This window comes from Hydra viridissima, unplaced genomic scaffold (assembly GCF_058129835.1).
Source record: "Hydra viridissima isolate aposymbiotic clone 2 unplaced genomic scaffold, HvirCarnegie_v1 scaffold_9, whole genome shotgun sequence".
Taxonomy (NCBI): Eukaryota; Metazoa; Cnidaria; class Hydrozoa; order Anthoathecata; family Hydridae; genus Hydra; species Hydra viridissima.
In genome coordinates, this window is record NW_028324308.1 from 13857599 (window position 1) to 13877872 (window position 20274).

The 20274-nt window shown below is 31.1% G+C and overlaps 1 protein-coding gene across 2 annotated transcripts; it reads left to right on the forward strand.

Moving 5' to 3' along the window:
- Positions 1-10356: 10356 nt before the first annotated feature.
- On the forward strand, positions 10357-18421 carry LOC149884166 (cytochrome P450 3A6-like). Of its 2 annotated transcripts, none has more exons than XM_090098923.1 (7): positions 10357-10499; positions 11125-11371; positions 11748-11992; positions 12259-12552; positions 12969-13181; positions 16226-16514; positions 18037-18421. In XM_090098923.1, the coding sequence occupies exons 1-7, from the start codon at positions 10497-10499 to the stop codon at positions 18246-18248; spliced, it is 1503 nt and encodes a 500-aa protein (XP_089955049.1). In that variant the 5' UTR covers positions 10357-10496; the 3' UTR covers positions 18249-18421. The 2 variants fall into 2 exon arrangements, with proteins under 2 accessions (XP_089955049.1, XP_089955050.1); XM_090098924.1 differs by lacking the exon at positions 10357-10499 and adding an exon at positions 10748-10848.
- The last annotated feature ends 1853 nt before the right edge of the window (positions 18422-20274 follow it).

Genomic DNA, 20274 nt, shown 5'->3' on the forward strand with positions numbered 1-20274 from the left:
ACATGATTAGAAGAATTTCTGTTAGCACTCTTACTAAAAAAATTAAATTATTTTTTTGGATGGCTAATACGTAACTTCTCAACACAACTCTCAATGAAGGATCGCCTTACTTTTTCATGAAGCGTTCCTCTTTGTATCTTTTATCGCTTAGCAACTGAATATTTTGAACAATCATCAACTGAAAATGCTGTTTACTGCTAAGTTTAGTGAATCATTTACACCTAAAAAAAAATAATATAGGTTAAATTTGGTGAAATTATTTTTGACTGTGACCTCAAAAGTTGCAACTATTACCTAAAGCATGAGAAAAACATCAAAAATCAACAAGTAGCTACACTATATTTTTATTAAGCAGATTTATTCAGGATATGTCTACAAATCGTCAGCTCGGAATACAAGTGTCGTATTCGACATTTTTGAAAAAAATGACTTACATATGCGAACTATCTATTTTTTGTGGACTTATTTTACAAAAAATTATCTGATAGCTCAATTAAATTTTTTTCCAATATAGTTCAGTAGATCATTTGTCGTAAATGAACTTTTTATACGAGACGCTCGAGGTACATTTGTTGTACTTAGCGTAGACCAATAGTAGCGTTCTATTTGCTCACGTGACTTTAGATTTAACTACGTATATTTCGTTCATTTGTTTACTTTTAACACGTGTTTTGTAAATAAAAACTAATACATCCCATTTGTTTTTTAATATTGAATTGTTTTTTTTTCTTTGAATTGAATCGAAATGTTCAGTAAATAAAAATTAATACTCGTAATTAAAAGAACTAAACAGTATTTATAAATATATCGTTTGTTTGTAAAGATAAGTAACAAATATGGAATATTTCATAACAAATTTGGAGCATTTTATGGCTTCTGATGCTGATAATCCGATACCAATAGTATTGGAGCTAAACCAGCAAGTGGAGGAAGAAACTCCTGGATATGTAGTAGAAGGTCCTACTTATTCATCTTTTTCTTCTACTATAATTTCTCCTAGCAATGAAAAGCAAATATAAAATACTTGTGTACAAAGATTTCATTATAATATACGTCTTGTGTTCAAATAATTTTAAAGAGATCATTATTTTTACATTCTAAATAAGCTCTTTAAAATTTCTTTCATTATTATTACCTTTTATTTATTTTTACATCAACTGTATTTATGCATTGTTTTTTTTATAATACTCTAAGTTACTGTTTTAATAACAATAATTTTTCTATTTTTAATAAGCAGTTTGATAAATAGTTTCCAATACAATAGATTTACAGCCCTCCTACCTTATTCAAGTTACTGTCATCTATTGAAAAAACTTTGTACATTTGTATGACTTTCAATTCTGGAGTAGAATTGAAAGTCATACAAATGTACAAAGATGACTTCAAAAACTTCAAACTTGCTTCAAAGTCTTTATATTTCCATAAAGTGCCTTTTGCAAAGGTAAAACTAATGTGTCATGAAAAACATCTACCTTTTCATATTAAATTCAAAAAATCGTTCTTTGGTCCGTTAATTGAAGAAAGATTGGTAAAAGGTACCCCTCAGAGAAAAAATAAGCAGAAAGTTAAAGTTCTGAAAGAATTTCCTCCATTAAAAAATGATTCAACACGTTTTTTGCTCTCAGATAAAAAAATTAATGACCTTGAGTCAATGGTAAAATATTTTGTTAGCGATGATCTTGAATTTTATAATACTCTTTTTAAGTCACAAAGCCTGAACATTTAAATATATCACTTTGTAAAATGTTTTAATAAACATTCTATATATTTTTTTCTTTGTTATAAAAAAAAGGTACAATAATGAAAAATGGTTGTTTTTTACATTTAAGGTTTAACTTATTTATGTCATTTTTCACAGACAATTAAAAGATATGTGTGATAAAGTAGTTATTTTATTTTTAATTATTCAAAAATAAATGTTAATAAAAATTGCTTAATGTAAAAAAAGAAAAAATTGTGAATATTTAGTTATTTATAAATTTAGTAAGTGAAACCTTACATCATACTCAATTTATCAGTAAGTATATTTGTATAAGAAGCTTATTAATTTTTATATAAGAAGGTTGAAGATAGAAAACTGTATATTTCTGAATATAATGTCGATAAATTGGTTACCGGGAATGAATTAAAGAAAAGAAATGCGAGAGACAGTCAAACTAAAATTATATTAATGCTATAAGTCATTGTTAGTTACAACATAAGTAAATTTAACCTTAATTCACCTACTATCAAATTAATTGCATCTATGACAATTGTATTCCGAAAAAATGTTCTGATTTCGAAATACATTTGTCGTATTTGAAAAATCGTGCTCAAAGTTACAAGGGAAGTTTTTTTTTGTTTGTTTTTTTGACAATTTAAACAAAAACTTATAGTGATTTTAGTCAACTTTGTTAAATTTCAACTTGTAATTAAATTTACATAAAGAGATTTTATACTTTAAACTTTGAATGCAAAATTCTCAATTTAAACACAGTGTCGTATACGACACTTGTATTCCGAGCTGACGAAATGTCTTGTTAAAAGTGATAGTAACAATTATTAAAGTGATATTTGTTGTTTAATTATTGTAAGTGGGTGTTGTTAAATGTGGCATTTGTAACCTAATTATTGCTATTATTGTTAATGGTTAATTTATAAGTGCGTGGTCTCCACAGACCTCATTTTTATTAAATATTCTGTTGGTGGAGCAGCTTTGAAACTCTTGTATTTTGTACTTGTTTAAATACATAATCTCTCCAAAGGATCAGTTTTCAATCCTCGAAATTTTACATTTCCAATATGAATCAGAATTGCGAAAATAAATTTTTTACAGTTATTTAAAGCACGATCAATTTCCCTGGATAGTTTATTTTAATGAGAAGTCTACAGAACAACTGCTGACTTCTATCTGCCATGATATCGCTATCGGTATCGTTGGAGTGTTAGTTACAGAAGCGGTTCCTGTTGCTTGTCGTTTATATAAAGCTTATTGCAATCGTTCATTAGGGCTACACGAGGCTCAGCTATGTCATTGACTACCTTCATATACATTTTAACAAAAAACTTGACAATAGTCCTTTAATTTCAAAAAATCTTTACACATATTGTGAAACAAAATTTTCAAGGCGCTTGTCTTGAATCAGTTTTTCATTAACAATTACTCGCATCGATGGAACCATTTAAAGGTTGGCTTTAGCTGTGATTTCTTTAGTGTTGTGACCAAAACTAAAAAGTGTAACTAACTCAACTAAAAATACCATAACTGAGTTTAGTCAACTAACTTTTTAATCTATTTAAATTTAGTCAACTAAATTTTTAATTTGCAAAAAATATATTGTTGAATATATATATATATATATATATATATATATATATATATATATATATATATATATATATATATATATATATATATATATATATATAACAATCTGGAAGGGGCCAGTGGGGATATCCCAGACTCCTAACCCTTCAACCCTAGTTCGACCCTGATGTTTATTACTACTTATTAATGACTTTGAACTGTAACTTGAACTCCTTTCAGAAAAATATTTGTATTGATATTTTTTCAGATAAATATTATTATATGTTATTACATATTACTATTATTGTATTATGTAGTATATTATCATGGATAAAAAAGTACATAAAAAATATATGATGTTGTTACTTGGCACCATTCCTGGAGATGATGACAAGAAAATTAAAGATTCTAAACTGCCAACACAGAGACAAGTATTGTTAAGGCTATTATCAAACCTGAAAGATTTTCACTGGTATTAAGCTTTATCTGCAACTATAGAAAATGTGCTCTTGCACTATCAGAAAGGCAATATCCCAACTCTAGAAGGAAGAAACAATATTGGTAGAGTAATCAAAGATTACTATGAAAAGGAATTCATTAGTTTGATAAAATTGAAAGATTATAGAAGACGAGAGGATGAACCTAGAATATTAAAATTTAAATCAGAATTGAGTTTGACACTGAAATTTTTTAAGAACACAGTTCTAAAGACATGGCTGCTAAGAAAAAGGGGATTAATAAAGTTGAACAAGATGCCATTGATGTTAATATTGAATTTATGAAAAGCATGTTGAATGATAGAGTAGCTACATATTCTGGGTTGGATAAAGTAGTCACAGAAAAGACAAAAAAGCGAATAGAAAGACAAAAACATCATCTGGAGCGAGAAGAAATAAACCTGTGTAAACATACTTTTAAAATAATAAATCTTGAACCAGACACTAGCTATTGTGAGGATGAGAATATTGAAGAAGTTACCACCATAGCACAAAGTAGAAAACACAGAAGATTAGTTAAATGTGGCATAGATATCTTTGTTCCTCATGATATATTGAAAAACCCTCATCTTGCATCTTGCAGTATCCGTAACAACATCTCATCAACCCAAATTAGTGCAATTGTGTATTCCCTTGTTGCAGCATATAGGGGTCACCTTTACAAGCTATGTCTAATCGCAAGAACAGCCAACCGGTATAGAACCTCCATAGCACCTAAAATAAGTTTGAAGATCAAAGAAAATTGGATGCGATCACCTATAATGCTAGTGCATTGGGGTGGAAAACTTATGGACACTCTTTATTTTAAAGGAACAGATGATCGATTGCCAATTCTTGTGTCTGGGGCTGATGGAACAAAGCTCCTTGACATTTCTCCACTTCCAAAATTAACTAAAAAAACTGGTAAAGTTCTTGGAGACATCATATCAAAAGCAACTAAAATCTTTTTAGAGAATGGAATTGTGAAGAAATTGTTATTGGTATGGTTTTTGATATAGCTTCATCAAATACAGGTAAACATAATTAATTAAATTTAGAATATATGAATAAAGATCTTACATCTACACTGTAGACAAATACATTTTCATGAAAGAGAACTGCTGCATGTGTGTCTTTACAGAAGGAATTAGGTCGTGCCCTATTCTGGTTTCCCTTGTCGAAGGCATATGGGTAAATTACTTTTGAATCATTGCTGGGAAGGTTTGAAAGTTGAGACATAAGCTAGTCAGAATATTTTGATCTTTCAAAGGTGAGTCTAATTGAATATACCATTAGTGTTACCTTCAATCAATGAAGAGATACATATAATAGTAAAAAGCTACTTTTAAAAATTGGGATGAGTGAACTTACTCTTTATATTTTTAACTTACAAGCTAACATTTATTTATCTTTTTCACTTTTCTAGGTTCAAAAAACATTTCCCTCTATCATCAGATGAACAAACGAAGTATCATTACCCTAATATGATGTTTATAAAAGAAGAACGCCAGCAAGAGATGACTAATTTTTTTCTTGAATCTTTAATAGCCTTTTCACACGAGGTGACTACAAAGAACTGGTTCAGCTTTGTTTGCTTATAATAACTAAGGGATCTGAACTAAAGAACATCAAGATGCGCTATCCTGGTGCCTTTCACAAAGCAAGGTGAATGAGTAAACTCCTTTATACTCCAAAGATTGTGCTTCTGTCTGGACAGATCAAAGAATATTTTCAAAAAGCTGAAAATGTTAGCTTGCAACCAAAGAAGAAAGTTGGAACGGTTTGTTGTGTTTACAGTTTCAGTATATGTGCAGTGGTGGCGTGTTTGTCCTGTACCAGCTAGTGCACCAGTTAATGACTTAATTTTAGTGGAAAACCTGGTAAAATTTTCTGAGCATGACTCAACTCCAGTTGAAAATGCTTGTATGGCATTTAGTCGGTACACTTGGTACTTAGCTGAGGAGTTGATTCCATTGGCTCTGTTCTCATCTATGGTAGCAGTAGAAACTAAAGAGGAAATGAGGAAATCCATTCTTTTCTTTGAAAAGACTTCTGTCACAAATAGAGTTGGACTTAACTTTGGGGGATATGGCAAGCCCTATCTTCCTCCTACAATAGAATATGGTACTTCTTTAGTTGACCTAATTAGGCCGAATTCATTCAACTTTTTAGCATTTTTGGGATGCCCTGTAAACTCCTATATGCTCCAGCACATGATTGGATTAATAGGGAAGACTATCAAAACATGAAGCTGATTGTCGACAAACTTCAGGTGGTGAATAAGGTAGCAGAGCGTGGTGTAAAGGTGTGCCATGACTTCCTAGGTGTAACTAGGGATGAGAAGCACTTTCAAGATGTTCTCCAAGTAGTAGAATCTGATAGACAACGGATTACTAATCAGCGAAAGCGATTTCGTGCACAAAAAGAGAAATCATGGTTTCTAGTCCAGGAAAACGAGTAGTTTCATTAAGACAATTATACCTTATTACACCATGTAAAAAAAACTTCTTCATATCATCTTGTACTTTGTATAGCTGTATTTAATATAAGAAAACCAATTTTATTTTCTAAGCTCCACAATGGTATTAGAGTGTAGGATAAATAGTGATTTTTAGGCTAAATTCTGTATTTTAAATTTGACGGTGCTCATTCAATTGTGGATTAATCTTAAAAAAACACTAAATATCTTATTTTTATGACTAAATACAATACAAAAATTATGAACAGCATCAGACAACAAAGTTGGGGCAATTCTTACTACCTAATATATATATATGTGTATATATATATATATATATATATATATATATATATATATATATATATATATATATATATATATATATATATATATCGTCGCCTTAGAGGGCAGAGGTTCTATCTCCATGTTGTGCTCAAATTCAACTATGACTTTAGGGACATCTATTTAAGTGCTAGAATCAGATTAGGCAGCGGGTCTATCTCCACATAGTAGGAGAAGAGCAATAAATTTGTGCGATTTTTGAGCTACCTACATTTGTGCGGAATCCCAAAAGGGCAAAGGTGTTATCTCCTTTGCCATCTGACTATACCGGAGATATCTTCTTTGCCCTATAAAGTAATTCTTGAAAATGGCAGACGATAACAAACGAAATATAATGAATAAACAACCTTTTATTAAAACAGAGGTAATTTTAAATAGTTTTTTTCGTAATTCTAAGAATTCACCATGGAATTAAACAATGGTTCAAAAAAGCGAACTTTCACTGAACCAAAAATTGGACGCAAACAAGGCAAAAGACCAAATCTTTGGAAACGATTTGTTGAAAAAGACAAAAGAGAGAAAGGAATGGCATACAAGACACGAAAAGGTAAAGCAGTACCGCCCAAAACACCTATAACGGTGAACTGCTTAAAGTGCAAATTCAAGTGTGGAGAACATTTTGAGGAAACCAAACGACTAGAAATAAATAAACACTACTACCAACTAGAGGGTGAAAATAGAAAAAAGATTTCATATGCCATTTAGTGAAAAGTAGCAATGTTTCACGTCGTCGTGACAATTCAGGAATAAGACCAAAAACAATATCCTGTGCATATCATCTGCGAGTGGAAGCGAATGAAAACAATGTCATTAGAGTGTGCCAAAAATTTTTTTGCACGACTTTGGACATAAGCAAGAAAACTGTTCAGTTTGTTGTAAAAAATAAAAATGAGATTGGTCTTTTCATACCACCAAATTCAAAAAAAGGAAAAACTCCAGCCAATAAGACTTCAGAAATGCGAACCAATGCAGTTCGAGAGCACATCCTAAGCTTTCCTCAGGTCGAATCTCACTACTGTCGGGCTTCATCAAAGGCAAAATACCTTAGTCCTGAACTAAGTATTGAGGAACTTTATAGACTATACAAAGATGATTATTGCACAACGAAAAATATCACATATCCAGTTTCTATCGGTGTATATCGAAGAATATTTGTTACTGATTTTAATATAAAAATTTTTATTTCCGAAAAAGACCAATGCTCGATTTGCAATGCTTTTTGAAATGCCAGTGGTGATGATAAAGAAACTTTACGACCAAATTATGACAGTCATAAATTTCGTGAAAAGGAAGCTATGGACGAAAAAAATTCTGATAAGACTGCATCTGCTGCTGACAAGTCCATTCGTTCTATAACTTTTGACCTCGAAGCAGTGTTACCACTTCCATTTGCAGGTGATGCACAAATTTTCTATATGCGGAAACTTGCCGTTTATAATTTTACTATTTATGAAACGTCGACCAAAAAAGGAATTTGTTACCTATGGGACGAAAGTGAAGGTAAACGAGGAGCCAATGAAATAAATACAGCTCTGTTAGATTATATGAAGTCTCTTCCAGTTTCTGTGAAGAGGGTGACTTCTTTTAGTGATACATGCTCTGGACAAAATAGAAACCAATTTATTGCTGCGACAATGATGTACATTGTTCAAACAACTCACCTGGAATGCATCGATATGAAGTATATGGAGTCGGGTCATTCTTATTTAGAAGTTGACTCTATGCACAGTACTATTGAACGCAGTAAGAGCCATCAAAAAATTAAGAAGTTCTGATTGCTGCAGCGCGCAAGAATCCGTGTCCATATCTTGTTAAACCACTGCAACACACCGATTTTTTTGACTCAAAACAACTTTGCGGTAAAATTGTGAAAAATCGTACAAAAAATATTAAAGGTAAAACCGTCAACTGGTTGAATATTAAGTGGGCAAGGTTTGAAAAGTCAAGACCGTTCATTATGCAGTACAAATATAGCATTACGTCGCCTACCTTTATGGAAATAAATGTACAGTCTGGAAGAGGACGACAATCCAACATCGAAGGATTAGAGCCTCAGCCATTGTATCCTACTCGCCTGCCTATTTCGGATACGAAAAAAAAAGATCTCATGCACATGGTGAAATCGCGTGTTATTCCACCAGATTATGCCCAATGGTATAACAACCTACCATCTGCAGTAGCCATGAGAGACAGTTTACCAGAACCAATTGCTGATGAGTCAAAAATTGATGAATCGGACTATGAAGACAACTAGAACTAAGACTTTGTTTTTTGTCAGTCATTTTTTTCAGTATTACTAATAATTATTCTGTTATATAATTTTGCTATTATAACAATTTTCTGATTTTTCTGCTAATTAAGATTAAGATTTCACTTAGAATTTAATAATATTGATTACAAAAACATTGTTTACAAATTTTTAAATTCTGTTCAATTCACAGTTAATTTGAGTAAAGGTTCTATCTCCATGGTAATTGTAAAACTTGTCCCAAAATGTTACTAATTTTAAAAAGTTTGAACCATGATTGTCATTATCTGATAGTTTATACAATCATAAAAAGCATTTTGTATTAATTAAAAAAGAATTTTAATTGGATTCATTATTTTTATAAATTTCAAAAATTCCATTCAACTCGCAATTAATTTAGGCAAAGGTTCTATCTCCATGATGACTTTTATAATTTGTGCCATACTCTCTTCAATGTTAATAATTTCAAAAAAGTTGAATTATTCCTATCATGTTTGATAGTTCTAATTGATCAAAAAACATTAACACTAACAAAAAATGAAATTGCTGATTTATGCTTAATGCTCAAACTTTGTTTTTGTTCTCCTGCAAAACTACCCAAAATAGAGATAGAACCTCTGCCCTCTAAGGCGACGATATATTAGGTAGAGAGAGAGAGAGAGAGAGGGAGGGAGGGAGGGAGGGAGGGAGGGAGGGAGAGAGACACACATAATTATTTTATAACAATAATGCTTTTATAAGGTTTGTGGTAATGAATATAGCCGTTTTTGATTTCCTTCTTTTGATGAGTTCATTTTTTGTTACAATTTCGGCGTGGTAATTTCTCTTTGGTAAAGGTCTTTGGTTCTGGATTATTATCAAGACTATTAGCTCCTATAATTGGTAACCTAATGTTTTTTAAGGAGAGATTAGATCTTCATAAAATAATTCAGATATGTGATTCCACAAAATGTGATTATCAGTATTCCACATATGTCGCGTCTTTGTTTTCAAACAGTGTGCACCAGTTAGTAGACTGGGTTCTAAAAAAACTCTAACAATAAGATAAACAAAAGCGCTCTTCTACTGGCCAGACTTTTTATTTTATGACTATGATAAGTGTAATCATAGAGATTATAACCGAAACGGTAAATAAAAATACCAAAATAAAGTTGCAAAAATAAAGCTATGATAAAACAGATATGTTCTTTGAAATATAGTGAAATAACCTGTGCCTCTTACTGGTATTTATATATAAACTACTATTGTAAAGATTTGAAATAAATAGATCAATGCCTTTTCTGTAATAAATCTTGACTTGTTTACTGAAAAATTATTATAAATAATTATTATAAAACTAAGACTTGTTTACTGAAAAAATTATTGTAAAAACCCGGTTTGCATTTCAAAGTTTTTTGTTAAATATAAGATCTAATAACCTCAAGTAGTGATTTTCGGTTTCTTCCTTCAAAAATTTCTATACCTATTAAATTTTTTAAACGTATGATTAATGTAACTGTGTATACATAAACATTATAGTGTTGCTATAGACGTTGCTAAGAGCGCGGAGAATAAAAAAATGTAAAAAGTCTCAAATTTCAAAGACCCATAACTCTTAAAATAATGAAATTGGCTCAAAATTAATTTTGATTATTCCGAACAGCACTGTTAACTAAATATTGTCAAAACTCAAGTATTTCAGAGATGGTGGGTTATTTCGGCTTGTTGATTTGACATGGCATTAGTGATGCATTTCCTCAGACCTTCGTTATTTTGTATATACTGAAATACATTACTGCGTTTCTTTCTTAGTTTTTAAACAAGGGTGGAGAGCTCGTAAGGGCCCACTACCCAATAAAAAAAAAAAAATTTGAAATGTTTGAAATTTTATTCATTAATCTGTATTTTACTTTTTTTCCCCTTGTATATTTCCCCTATTATTTTAATTTCATATCTAAAAAATGATTCCATAAGATTTTCAAATTTTTTGGTTGGTATAAACAAAAAATCAGAGAACCTAAAAAAGCTCAGAAGTTCAAAAATTTGATATAACAAAGTATGAAAAACCTCCCTCAAATACTCAATTCTTCTTTTTTTCTGTTCACAAACTAAAGTGTTAAGCTTAAGACTGCTTTTTAATTTAAAATTTTTTTGAAGTCTAAGTTTTTAGTATGCTAAAAATACTTTTTATTATTAACTTGCAACTAATACAATTTTTTTTATGTAACTAGGAATAAAGTTAAATCAAATTGAACTAATATAAAATTTTAAACTTCTGCCTTTTTTTCTACTTTCTACTGTTCTGGAGAATGTTAAAGGATGCTTTGTTTAGAAATTTCGAGCATTTAAAAAAAGGAGGATGTTAATCACTATTTGCACTACAGTTTTGGTTACCATTGTGGTTTACAGACTTTTATGTCAGCTGTTTTTGCCATTAAGAGGTGTTCCAGAACCTAAAGGATGGCCTTTGCTGGGTCACTTACCTCTGTTAATGTTAGAGAAAGATCACTTAAAATTGTATGCTCAGTGGTGTAATGAATTTAAAGCAGAAGGCTTGTTTAAAGTTGATGCTGGCACTGGTATATTTGTATATTGTTAAAATAATTATTTGAGTAGGAACTGTATCATATTTTATATCTTAATCAGTTAATATGTTTAATAAAGCTGAATGATTAACTTATATAGTGATTAAATGTGAAATTTTTACAAATACAATGTTTTTAAAAAGTATAATTAAAAAGATACTAAATATCTTTTAGTATTTTTTGATAGCTTTATAATGCTAGCTGTCTAAGTGAAAATGTGTAAAAAATTCAAGAAAGAAATGTGGTGGATTTATTATGATGTACAACTTGAACAAAGTTGTTGGCAGTTTAGAATCTTTAGTTTTTGTTTGTTTGAAAAATAACATGCTGTCACAATAACTTTATTTAACATTTTAAAACTTTCACACAGCTGTGTCTGATAGTATTGTTATCTTGGTTGATGCTGAATATGCAAAAACAGTTCTATCAAAACCAGAACTGTTTGTTCGTTTTGGTGTTTTTAAAAGAATTTCACCTTTGTTTGGGGATAGTTTGTTGACTGTTGAAGGTGAAGAACACCGTTATCAAAAAAAAATATTAAGCAAAGCATTCATTCTTCCACAAATGAGATTTTATCTGCCAGTTGTTAAGAAGCATGGTGACATACTGATAAGGGTAGCTTAATCTTTTTATATTAATTTTTAATTGTATAAAAATGCATAATGCAAAAAAAAGTAAAAAATGCAAAATAAATTTGGCTGATGTCAGCAATGTTTTACTTTATTTTAAAAGTCAATTTTTCTTGACTTTAAGATTAAGTTGCAAACAAGATATCTGGTCAAAAAAATGTTATTTTCAAATGCCAGCTGTCATCAGCTTTAACATTAAAAGCTTAGTGTAATAAGTTACTTCCTTCAAGTCTTACACATTTGTTTATTTAGAAACTGAAAGACTTGGTTAAAAATGGTAATGAAAATGGGCTCAATGTTGCTGTAGAGAAATATTTCAGTTTTTTCACGTTTGATGTCATTGGAGAGTTAGGATTTGGTATAGATTTTAATACCCAGAATAATGAGTATTCATTATTTAGTGATGCATCTAGCTGTGTGTCTGGCTTATTTCAAGATATGAGGATTAGAGTAGTTTGTCGTATTTTTCCCTTTATGTTTAAACTTATCAGAAGTTTTGGTAAATTTAAATCAGCTCATGAAACATGCAAAAGCATCCTGGACCAGGTTGGTTCTTTGTAACTAATTTTTTTATCATTTCAAGTAATTGGTATGCATTTCAAGCTTTATCAGTTAAATGCCATTTTTGTATGCAATTAAATTCTACTAAATATTTTATGATGTTGATGAAAAAAAATCTATGAAGAACTTAATGAACAAATGTTTTTTTTATAATTAAAAAAAAAAAAGATTTTTTTTTGTCATAGAGTGAAATAGCTTATTCAGTTATATTATATTTTTACTATTGTCTAACAAATTGATATGATTTTTTTCGTTTGTTTTATTTGATGTATGAAAAAAGGAATTTATTTTTATCAAGATGTTTCACAATAGTTAAAAACTAATGATTTTGTTGCAATAAAAGCTTCACCATGTTAGCATCGTTAATTTATGTATAATAAAATATTGATACATGTTTATAGGTATTAAAATCTCGCGAGGAAAAGATAAAATCTGGGACTCTTACTGAAAATGAAAAAAAAGATGTATTATCAATGATGATAAATGAAATTGACGAGGATACAAATTCTAAGATGACAGCAGACAAAATTAAGGGAAACATTTTAGGTTTTTTAAATGCTGGCCGGGAGACAACTGCAAAATCACTTAGCTGGCTGACTCACTGTTTTGCTAAGGTAATCAATCTTCTAATGATTATTAGAAAGTTATCATAAGATTATGAGAAATTAGTTTTGAAGCAGTTTTAAACAGGAGTTTTAAAGCAGTTTTCAGCAGGTTCTTCCTTCATTTACTATTTGATATGGTATTACTCAATATTACTATTTAAAGATAATGGTCAAGTTCCGTTTGTTAATATATTTAAAAGAAAGAAACTTTTTTGGCTTCTGCTACCTTTTAAAGTGCTAGTTCATGACATCGATCCTCTCCTTAGTCAGTTTTCCAAAATCTTAAAAACTCAGTAGTTGCACTTTTTTTTTGTAAATTGGATTCAATATAAAATGGATGCTAGTGTCAAGTTTTTCTAAATAATCTCTTCTTTCCTGAAGTAAATTTACCTCAGTTTACATAGCTTCAAAGTCCCATCTGAAGCATCTGGTTTATACACAAATCTGCTAGTTGACCCACTCTTTGAACCTAGTATGAAGAGTAAAGTGTATTCTATTGGTTTCCCTCTGAATTGATCATAAAGTTAAAGCTTCACATAATGCTGTCAAGGAGTTTCTGAACTCTTGAAAGTGAATTCTATTTGAATTTGCTGTATATAGAATTGAGAAAAACCTTTCTTTGAACCTTTAGATTAGCTACTAAATGCATTTTATATTTGCAAATAGCTGTGTGTAGAAAATATCTTTATAACTTCCAACTATAACAGTTCGAGTTTGATTGCATGTGTGTGCAAATATATTTACATATTTGCATATAAATTATGGATGGAGGTGATTCAACTTGTATTTTTTTTCAATATTGTACTGTGACCTTCTAATTCATATTCTTATCAATTTAGTAAAAAAGAGTTTTGTAAAATTTTTAAGTGACTTGAAAGGGAGACAAAAAGCTTGCTAACATATATATAATAATAGAATAATGATAGAAATATCACCTTTAGTTGTTTGTTTCTATTTTTGTAGATATAAGTGTCTGTTAGTTCAACAAGCAAAGTTTCTTCTCAAAACCTAAAAAATTTTGGCAGTGTCTCTGAGTCATTAATTATGCTGAGTGTCATTGTGAGTCCCTATTTGTCTCTTGTTGATTGTCAACAACTCCTGAAATGAGTTAATTATCTCGAAGATCCTATTGATTTTTTTAGTTATGGTGCTGACAAAAATACTTAATGGAGGCTTAGCATTGACAAGCAATTATTTAAGTCTTGGAGGTAGATGTAATTAAATTACAATTACAATTGTAATTGACACAAGTCTGCTTAAAGTAAATGACCCAAGTCTGATGCTAACCTAACTTAACCCTTAAACTTGAAAAGTATGTACACTCAAAATTGCCTTTAAATAATTTATTTTTAATACTTACACTTGCTACCTGAGGCTGGGTTAACTTTAAAAGTAACTATAAAACATTGAAAACACATATTATGAAAAAGACAAACAAAAAGTCTGATTCAAAGTGCATTGAATGTCATTTTTGAAAAAATTTATCACATATCTTTAATCAAATTAAAGGATTGTTTTAAAGAAGTGGACTGGTATTGATTGTCCATTGAAAAGTATACCTAATTAACCGTTAATTTATTGGCCTTGTGTCAGTTTAACTGTAAAAGAAATAAAGCTATGAAAAAACTAAAGAAATAGGTAAAAGTCTTAGAAACATGCTATTTCTGTTTCTATTAAATCAAAAAAAAATTTCTAAATTCATTGAGTGGGATGCTCTAAAGAGTATTGCAACTTATACTCCAGATAATCCAGGAACTCAGTACTGACTCTGTAGCACTCATGAAAGTTTCTTGTAACTACCCCTAAAAATGGAAATTTATTTCTAAACATTTTTCTCATCAGAAACTATTTTTAAGTATTTAAAGTGTAGGTGTCTGATCCTGCTTTTCTTATATTCTGTTTGTATTAAATGTCTTGTTGCCTCTTTTTTACTGAACCAAAGCATAATATTTTATCCTTAGAGTAAACACTCCAATCATAGATGCCTTATACAGTTAATTTTAGGGACACTAAACAAGTTCTTTTTTACATATAGATCAAAATACAGTCTATCTTATTTGCTGGTAATGTCAGGTAAAAGCTGTTCATCTGGGGCAAAACTCTAGCAAAGAGCTAGAGTAGATAGAACAGATAAGTAACTACAGGCAATTGTTTTGAAAAAGTTCTTTTATTTGCTTTAGTATACAATTCTCTCTGTTTCATCTTCTTTGAGACAAAGTTCTCTTTTATTGCGTTACTTTTAACTGTTCCATCAGTACTAACCATTAGACATTTTCCTAGTTAGAATACTTTTTTTGTAAATTTGCAGAATTTACTGTTCTTTAATAATTTTGTACAATAAATGTATTCTTTTTTCCTCACAATCACATTTTTTACATGTTAAAACTTTAAATACAAGAACTCAGATTTGATTGCTTGTATTTAATGTTTTAACATGTGTAGTTATTACTGCAGGCTTTTGTTAATGAAATATCTTGTTCAGTTTCATTTATTGAACATATATTCACTTATTTCAATCAGTTGTTTGAGCTTTCTTTATGACTAAATTTTATTTAATTTCAGTGATGAGGTAGATAACAAGTGAATTTGCTCTATAGTATTTATTACTACATTTCTGAAGTTAATCCTTAAAGAGTTGTATCTTGCAAAAATAGATAATTAAGGTTTTAGTCCCCTGTCCCATTGTTAGGACTCTCAGACGCTTTTACATATAAAAGTGCAATAAAATTCTATTAAAGTTGATTATTAAATCATGTTCTCCTCTGTATCAAAAGAATTTCTAATAACCCCTACCTGTTATGGGGGCAGAACAAAACAGCTATAAAGATTCATTACAGTGCCAGTCTTACAGATGTATTTTAAAGGGTAGCAAAACTCATACACAGTAGAATAAGACATTAAATAGTAAATTTATGTTAAAAACATCATTTAAATGTATGAATTGCAATCAGGCTGCTCTTTTTAACTTTTTAACTAATGACAATTTAATCTTCCAATTTTGAATCAAAGTTTCACATTTTTTTGTATACTTTTTTAAAATATTTTTTTCTCAGTATCCTGAATTTACACAACGTGCAAAGCAAGAAATTCATGAAAAATTGCTCAATTTTGAAGAGATATCTTTTGATGATTTGAATTTGTTGACTTTCACCAACTGCTTTATCAAGGAATGTTTTCGCCATTATGGTGTTATTGCTTTCAATGCACGTAAATCTGTCAGCGAATGCGTTTTTGGCAAGTATACATTCCCCAAAGATACCTTTTTTATGATACCGCAGTTTTACTTAAACTCCAATGGTAATTACGATGAAGATTTTTATCCTGACCGATACATAGATAATGGTATGAAATTTTGTTAAAATGTTGTGATTTTTGAAAAAATTTTCAATACCGTGAAATCAGACTTCGGATATACAGGCTGCGGAAAAAGTTCTGGCAATTTTTTCAAAATTTTCAACAGCACAAAAATACTGTTTAAATAACAAAATAATTCAATTCAAGAAATAACAAAGTGCTTTCATGGTGGCGTATCTGATTTTCGAGATTTTTTCCTCCAAGATGGACCAGACAGAGTAGTCCATCAGGTTTAAGATCCGGTGAGTTAAGCGGCCAAACCTCTTTGCTCGAAAAGCCAGAAAACAGCTCCTCGCAGACGACGATTGTCTATTCGGCAGAATGCACCAGCGCCCACTCCTGCTGAAGCACGAAACCTCCTGGACCAAAGTGGTTCATCGCCCAGAGGTTTAATAGGTTGCAGAGGACTCGCCGCTGGTAGCTGGCGGCATTTATTTAGACTTTTCTATCAATGAAGACCAGCGGTGTTTTCCCGGTGGCGCAGATCCCGGTCCATACCATAACTGAAGCTGGAAAATGACTGTGGCCGATGATTTTTGCCGCTACGGACTTCTTCTGACCTTCTTGAGAAGCTGTCTGCGATTCTGACAGTTATGAAGCGGCTCGACCGTGAAGATCTTCTCGTCGATGAAAAGTATCCGTGACAATTGACCAGTGCCGACCAGCCGACGCATTCGGCGGCATTTCTGCAGCCGTTTTGCCATCATCGTTTCCTTCAGGAAATGGGCGCAAATGATCTTGTTGCTACGAAGTTCCAGCTTCTCCTTGACGATGTGACAGACGTTTTTCTCATGGACACCGAGATCTTTGCCATCTTGCGCATCGACATCTCGAGATTCCGACGTATTCAGCATCGCACCATGTTGATGTTCTCCGAAATGGTCGCAGTGGTTGGACGGCCGCTTTGAGGACGATCTGCAGCCCCTCTTGTGTCCTTGTTACGTTTCACGACATTGTAGATGGTTTGCTGCTTGGACCCGGTCATTCGAAAATTGTCAGCTGTTTGCATCCCTGCCTTGTGCAACTCCACTATTATTACATGTTGATTTTCACAATGCAAAAATTAATCACAACTGAAAATAAACAAATCAATAATACTTTTTCTGGATCAAAATTTCACGTAGAAATCCAATGAAATCAAAATGACTGAAAAAATTATATTAATACCAAAAACAGCAAGTTGCAAAAAAGCCAGAACTTTTTCTGCACTCTGTATTTGAACTATGATTTTTAATATGGTAATGAAAAATTGTATTTAAAGCAGTAGTATTGGCTTTGAAAGTTAAGTACTGATGTTTTTGGCGTGATAAATCTATATTTAAATTTAATTTTATTTCCAAATTGTTGTCATTTTATTTCAAATTGTTCGTTATTGAAAAACAAAACGACTTTGGTTACTTCATGGCAACAAAAATTGTTGAAATGTTTCAATTTTAAATACTGAAACTTTCGTTGAAGTACGTAGGCTGTTAATATTATTTTTAAAGTTATTTTTCTTTTGTTTTTTTAGACAAATCAAATGGAACATCGTTTGTTTTTGGCTATGGTCCGTACAGCTGCGTCGGGAAAAATCTTGCTCTACTCGAAATCAAATACGCTGCTGTTCAACTCTTGCTGAATTTTTCATTTTCTCTTGATCCGGAGTTTACAGATTATAAGCGACGTAGTTTTATAACGATCACACCATGTAAGGAAATTATGGTGAGGATGAGATGTGAATAAAGCTGTGCTTTATGCGTGTTGGTTGTTTTACATAACGAAGTGATTGATATGTCTTTAATTATAATTTGTATATATTTTTTTAGCTATTTTTTATAATAGACAAATTAATAAAACACATATAATGGTACCATTATACTTTTATACTGGAATTAATAAATTTTTTTTGTGTTTGATCCAATTCTTATAGATTGTAACAAACTAAGAGCGCATCCATACCCTACCTTCACCCTTACCTTTACCCCCCACCTTTAAAGGTGGAGATCTTTCTTTCCCTCCCCTGTTTAATACTTTCTGAAATGAAAAATGGTTATTTCAAAATGATGGAAACAATTATCAATTTACTCCAGTTTTATGTCATCTTCAAACAAATCATTTATACAACATGAGTTCATCGCAAGGCTTATATTTTTTCAAAAATCTCCAAGTCCTTCTGATTTCCTCAGCCCTTTTTTATCTTTGTGTCTGTTAATTGAAATCAAGTGTTGTTCTAGGATAGAAAATCTTTTATTTTCAAGTTTGTTTAGTGTATTTGTTTCGACCACTGAGTGATGTTTCTCAGAAACAATTCTCACCAGTTATCTTTTGATTTGCAAGCCATGCTAATTGAACTATTATGATTTTATCGGTATATATACAATTGAGTTTCTAGTCGTTATTGCAAAAGAGTTTTAATCTTGAAGAAATACAAGACAGTCGAACCACTATATGTACCTACATGGTGTTTCGTCTGTCACGGTTTTTTCTTCGACTTACTAAGTGATATGTTTGAGTCGAATGAATGTTACAGCTTATGTTGATAATTTCTTTCGTTTTCCCTCCTTATCAGAACGTGAAGGGCAGAATACCACAAGTTACCATGAATGTGAAGATGTGGTTATTAAAAGGTAGACTCCGGTGTCTTTTAGATCCTCAGTGTGAAAAATTAGTTGCATTTGTTTTACAAGACCATGAGATCGTATTTAAAACCAACCTTAAAATGTTTAAGGCATTAGACACTCCTGGAGAAGAACTTCCATCAAAGCGAGAAATCGTTGATGCAAAACTGATAAAAGACAAACAACTTGAGAGTTTGGTTTTTCAAAATACACATGCAGCCCACAAAGGCAAGTGTAAAGTATGTGAAGATAATCACATACTTTACACTTGCCTTCGTGGCATAGCTGAGCGTGGTGTAGCTCTAAAGGACCAGTAAAGTAAACTTCATACAAGCGACAAATAACGGGAACTGTTTGTTAATAATTGTCCAATGATGCCGACAGCGATATCCTAACGGATGAAATAAGCACTTGTTCTGTTAACTACTTGCTAAAAAAACTCACCCAGGGACATTGATTGAGCTTTATATGACTATAAAAGTTTTTATTTTCGCAATTCTGATTCATATTAGGCATTTGTAGACACATCCTAAGTAAGTCTGCATAATAAAAAGATGGTGTTGTTGCTTGTTGATTTGTGATGTTTTTTTTTCTCGTTGCTTTAGGTATTAGTTGTAATCCCTAATGGTCCAAACTATTTTCAACAAACTTAAACTATATTAATTTTTTTTTAGGTATAAAATTGAAAAGGGGCTCTAAGTAAAAATCATTTCAAAAATTCTTGCCTTTTTAAGAAACACCTTGATGTATTTTCAAAATGTAAAAGTATAATTGGTTAAATGATTCACTAAATATATCAGTAAAAAGCAGTTTTAGTTGATGGTTGTTTAAAATATGCAATTGTTAAGCGATACAAAATACAAAGAACTGCGCTTCATGAAAAAGTAAGAAGATCATCCGTTGAGAGCTGTGTTAAGAAGTTCCATATTTGTCATCCAAAAACTAATTTTATTTTTCAGGAAGAAGTGCTTACAGAAATTCTTCTGACCATGTCACAGAGTATGTTTGGTCGGTCAAAAAGTCTGTATGGTATATGGTTTTTCAGTTTTGTGGTCTTCTGAAGAATCGCTCACAACTTTAACTATGCAGCTAAGCCAACTGGAAAAGAAGAGTTGAAATGAAATAATCAACTATATATGAGAGTTGCTGAA